At 39.3% G+C, this 5695-nt stretch overlaps 1 protein-coding gene across 2 annotated transcripts in view; it reads left to right on the top strand.

Moving 5' to 3' along the window:
- SNX25 (sorting nexin 25) overlaps positions 1-5695 on the top strand; it is a 72053-nt gene that overhangs the window by 38876 nt on the left and 27482 nt on the right. For both annotated transcript variants that reach the window (XM_010137045.1, XM_010137044.1), the window contains exon 8: positions 5067-5198. In XM_010137045.1, coding sequence (XP_010135347.1) covers positions 5067-5198 — 132 coding nt within the window. The remainder of the gene's footprint in view (positions 1-5066; positions 5199-5695) is intronic.

The following is a 5695-nucleotide window of genomic DNA, read 5'->3' as shown; positions in this document are numbered from 1 at the left end:
ACTGTGGTAGCTGCAGTCTGGGTTCTTATTTCAAGGCAGCCAGTGCTATTTTGGATGCTGGCCACTCCTATGTGGGCACTGTTGACTGAACACTCAGGCCTTTTTCTAAGCAAAAGGGAAGGGCCTTGCTTGGGATTTAGTAGATAAGTTAATATATTGGTATGTCACTGCTGGTGGCCCATAATTTCTCTTTAAGGGTCTGTCTGTGCCAGCTTTTCTATTTAGCTAGCACTTAACCTGCAGAATTACTAGCTTGAGTAGAAGAAACTGGAAGTTTGCCTTCCTTTCTTCAGCTTGAGCAAAACAGGTCAGAAATGGGCATTTACCGACGGTGTTTTGAATTATTATTTTGTGTAAGTGTTGTACAGAAGCTTGAATACATAACTAAATTTGGGGAATTTTTGGTGCTAGTTGAACAAAGAACAAATTGACTAGTGACCTAAACTTGTGTTTTGGTTTCACTTCTGCATCCTACAGAAAGCTTTCTTTTTACTATGGTAGTAGGGGAGTAATAACATTGCCGGTAAAAGTCTTCAATGCATGTCCGATTATGGGCCTAAATGTGGAGGCGGATTATTTGGAGCTGTCAGATTTAAGAAAAAAGAAATTATGTGCTTTGAAATACTTTTTTTTTTTTTTTTTTTTTTTTTTTTTTTTTTTTTTTTTTTTTTTTTTCGCTTTCACAGCAAAAGCTAATTCTACAACAGTGCCAGTTTTCAGTTTGGTAAATACATAAGTCATGGGACTGCATACACTTTGCACATTCACCTCATTGTCCTGAATCCGGATTCCTTAGGGAAATCCTGGATGCGTGAATTATAGTCAAGGGTTTATAAGCAAATGAACAAACCCCAGCTACTCCCCAAATCTGAATTCTATCATTAGCTCTGATACTGATTTATATTCTGCCCTGGGTGTTAGATTTCCTTTCAGAGAAGATGCAGTTTGAGTTAGTGGAATATATAAAGCATTTCTTCTACTTATGCTCAGTGCAGTTTTGGTTCTGTACCTGCACAGTACTGCAGGAAATTAAGTTCTTGCTGTCTCTGTTTATTCAACAAACCATTTGTTTGATCTGTTGTGTTCAGTACAACAGCCACATCAGCACATCTGTGAGATTTGACATGTGGAGTCACAAAATCTTCTTAGTGGAGCCGTTCTGTGAACAATGGTGCTCTGGGGATCTGATCCTTCCTCTGGTAGGAGGTGCTCAGGGGATCTGATCCTTGACTAGCTGCGGAATAGCGAGGAAACCACCTGAGTGTATTTTGAGGCACAGGCAGTTCATGTTCATAATTCTACTGATGAGGACTAAGTTGAAGCTCCTGAAGAAGACCTTGCTTCCACCACATCTGTGAATAGATGCTGACTTAACTGGTCACTGATCAGATTTTCACTGTGATTTCCAAGCTTCAGATTGTGACATGACGTTATGTCAGGATACCTCATGGTACAGAATTTGGGGATATCAAGAAAGTGAGCTTCAATTATTGTTCCCCAGTTGCCTGAAGAGGGCATGTCTTGTCACGGAAGTATGTTCATGAACATGTGAGTTTCAAGTCGGGGATTTTTTCATTAGTGTTATGTGCAGTAAAACAATCAGGTACCTTATATAGTATATACTTCCTGATAGGTAACTAATCACTATATTTGGTTCAGTTATTGCCATATATGACAAAGCCTTCTCATGACTTGCCTCTTTCAAAAAAAACCCAAACACCTTTAATTTTAGTCAGCATACAAAGCATTAGTTAATGGTTTTTAAATGCAGCTTGGAAAGAGACACACATTTTTCCAGTATTATTTTTTTAAATTCTTCTTGTTCCCATCTTCTAGAGAAGTCTTGTGGTCTGACTGCATGCCGTTATCCCAGCAGAAAACCTCCACTACTGCCTCACATTCTGTTGACCCTACTTGTGATCTGCAGTATCATTACCAGCTTTGTGGTTGCTATTCATTATAGGCCAATGTGTTTGTAGTAAATGGGAATCTGGTGTGTTGCAAAGAAATATAGTACAATGCATCCATGCCATGTCTGGTGTCTACACAGGCCCTTCCAAATTAAGTAATAAGTTTTATGTTCCTCTCCAGAGGGAGGTTGCATCTATCTTTAGGGACTTGCCAAGATGAGCCCCTCTGGTAGGGTCACCTTTGTAGGGTGAGGAACAATACTATTTTATGTGTGTATGCTAGGGATGCTGGTTAAAGTCCTCTGTCTGGGGCAGAGGGAAACAAATCTAACCCCTTCCTAGTCTTTGGCAGAGCCTGTGACCAGCTGTGGTATATTAGTTACGCTGCTGTTGGAGTAGGGTATTATTGTAGCAGCAGTAAAGCTGATGGTTTTTCCAAACCTGGAAGTTTCTCTGAAGTTACAAGGACTTGAAAGGTTGCTGTTGAGGCTGATAATTCTAAAGACTGTAGCTGCTAACTGGTTATTAGATTTGAGGGTGTACACATGCCCTAATGCGTGTGTATGTGCTGTCATAGTGTAGAACTTTGTACTCTGATCCATGGTGATACTGAGTCATAAAACGATCTTTTGCTGAGGATTACAAATTAGTGCAGAATCTCATTCTTTAAATGGGAGAAGCAAGGGTCCTCCATGGAATACTTCCTGGATTGCACGTGTTTTACGATAACTTATCTCAAAACTAGAAACCAGTTTTTAGGTTTTGTCTATCTTTATTGTCATTAAAGTCTTAATGTTTATAGTACGGTATTTGTAATGTATTTAATTCCAAACAAAAGCCTAAAAAAAAGTTTGAGGTCTCGTTTCTACAAGAGAAGTTTAAATAAGGTTTTCTGTCCTTTAATTTATTTTGTTAAAGTATTTCCAACTATTAGGAGGTTTGTGTAACAGCATTATTGCACATCACCCCTTTAATTATGGGTCATCTCTGCAATGGGCACTTTGTTAGGTGAGAGGGATGGTTGTGCTTGCCTTGCTCCCTGCAGCAGCACTTACCCACAGTTACTCTTGAGAGAGGATGTTTGTTAATTACCCTCTTTGCTGGGAGCCTGGGTGGGGATACTTTGAATAATAAAGGCATAGAGACCAGGGTGACTTCTTACTCCAGAAGTGATGGCATGTGCTCTATATTGTGATTTATTAGCTGTGTAAATGATAGCAGAGGTAATAAATCACAGTCTCGGAGATCAGAAGATCTGTTCAAGAGGCTGAAAGACCCTCTTCTGCTTGTATTTTAAATCATTGTCCTTGATAAAATTATGGATTAGAGAGTATGATGATGCAAAGCAATGAGGCTAAACCACAGACTGGCCTTTCAATTGTCATATCTGTTTTTCTCTTGGGCAGTCTGATCACCATTTCTGTAAGGAGCCTAGCTTCAGCAAGCCTCTTTCCATGCTGTTCAACAAGGATTATAGAATGAGCTCTAAAAGGCAGGAGTTTGTTATGTTCGTATACCTGAATAGCTCTTAAGCTGAAAGCAAGCCATGTCCAGACAATACTCTTATGATAAAGGACAAAGAGAGCAATGGCATGTGACTGTCACTGAGGAGCTTTAAAGATGAAAATGAACATTGCAAGAAGAAGTTACTTAAACACTGCCCAAAATTTGGGGGAGCTGTTTCAGACAAAGCATAGGTGACTGCAGGTGTAAAGGACCTTCTTTAGCTTGGTTCATTAAGGAAGTGACTTGTGCTATTAATTGTGTACCTGCACATGTGTGTGGTTTCTTCCTGTACAGCTCGAGTCCAGCAGACCATTTTTCCTCAATGCAACTTGGTGGTTGAGTCTCACAGGTACTAGGTTTAGGAAAATAGGTGGTCTTCCCAGAGAAAGAGGTTGATACATTACCTAAATTGTAGTATTATTAGGGATTTTAAAATGGGTATTAGAGAAATTATTAATGTCTCAACCTTGGTTGTAATTAATGTCTTGCTCCATTACTAAATTATCTTTGCTATAAAAAGCAAAGTCATAGGAAGCCAAGACTCATTAGCTTCAGTGCTTAAGGACCTGCTTTGCTTTTCAAAGAGAAAGGTGTGGGTTGATAGTGTCTTGGAGGTACAAAGCAAGAGACCAAGACCACTCTGGTGTATCTGGTTTCCTGGTGATAGAAGTAATGGCACTATATCAGCTACATGAAAACTGGTTCACTGGCTGGACTGTAAAGCTGGAGAGGAAGGGGTGCTTGGTTTTGATAAGGTGTTTTGAAAAATGATGCTGTTTTTCAAAGAAAGACAAAGTTGTTCGTTTCGTTCAAGAGGGGAAGATAGGTTCATTTTTTCAGGGAGGTATTTTGTTTTCAGTTGTTTGTTCTGAAGAGGAGGCCTGGATTCATAAAAATAGTAGAGGATAAGGAAGCAACAATGGCTGTTTAATCCATCAGCTTAATGGCTGCAAATCTGCTTGGGTGTGGGAAGTCTGTGTTTCGTTTCCTTTTCTGCTTGGTGTACATCTTTCACTCTCTTCTCGGGAAGAATCCTGAGCAGTATATTACAGCTCATACTCTTTCCTGGCTGCGTTTCTGATAGATGCTTTTCAGTAACACTCAGTTGATGGGAACTGGCTGCCAATTGCCCTAGCTGCTGGGGTAAAGAACTGCATTTCATCTTTCTGTATGTCCCTGGGAATAATTGAGGTGCATCTCAAACCTCTGTGGCCTGTGGTGTGGAAACTGCTGGTGTTACTTTTTGTTTGAACTGAGCAAAGTTTAGATCAGTTGGCTTTTTCAGGTTGCCTCCTCTGCCTTGCTGGAACATGGGAAGTTAAATTTTTTACAAGAGCATTTCATGAATGACTTAAAATGCTGTCTTAGTCCTTTACCTCCTGTAAGAAAATGTGTGGAAACACTGTCTATCCAGTAGGAGCATAGGCAGGTTTATCTTGTTAATACTTACAACTCATATTTTTTATTTTTTATTTTTTTTTAAATAAAGCAAAAGTATTTCTATAGATGGTCTGTGCAATTGAATCTAGTACATGTGGGATGCACGGAGCTCTCTGGGCATGTCAGGTGATAAGACTTTCCCCATAAGGGATTGAGAGAAGGCAGTTAGGTATTTTTCCCAGCTTTTACTTTTGATTTTCCTTTTTTCAGATTCTTCAGTTTGAAGAAATTTTGGCCAACCCTTCATACCGAGAGCACTTCCGAATCTACATGGAAAGGATGGACAAGATGGCTTTGATTGGACTTTGGGAGTCTGTAGAGCATCTGAAGAATGCTAACAAGGTGGAAGAAATTGCAAATCCATGTGCCTTGTACCTTAAGAGGAATCTCTGCTTGTTGTGGTCTTGATGATAGGAAATGTCTTTGTATATGTTATTAAAATAGTAATAGGATAGGATGGGTGCTAAGCAGTTTAGTTCACCTCTTCATGTCAGTGTTTGAGGATAGTATGTCTGTTGATTGTGTAGCAACATGATCTGTAGAAAGAATACTTGATATGTGTAAGTAGTAGAATTATTTCCCTCTCCACCAGAGGAAAAACTCACAGTAATATAGTTGCTTTAGTTGCATCAACTCATGTGAACTTAAGAGTACATTACTGTTCGATAGTCTGTACATAAGCTTCCCATCTTGCCAATTACAGATAGTCCATTCAACCCAAACTTGTGAAAACTTGTGCATATACATTTTTCAGATCTTTTTGAAAGACAGATTTTGCTTTAAGAGACCCTTCGATTCCCTGTTATATTGCTATATAAGCAACAAGTTTCTCCAGGAAT

Source organism: Buceros rhinoceros, unplaced genomic scaffold, assembly GCF_000710305.1.
Source record: "Buceros rhinoceros silvestris isolate BGI_N320 unplaced genomic scaffold, ASM71030v1 scaffold885, whole genome shotgun sequence".
In the NCBI taxonomy this organism is placed as follows: Eukaryota; Metazoa; Chordata; class Aves; order Bucerotiformes; family Bucerotidae; genus Buceros; species Buceros rhinoceros.
The sequence above is the reverse complement of the archived record's forward strand: the minus strand, read 5'-3'. Positions and strand labels throughout refer to the sequence as shown.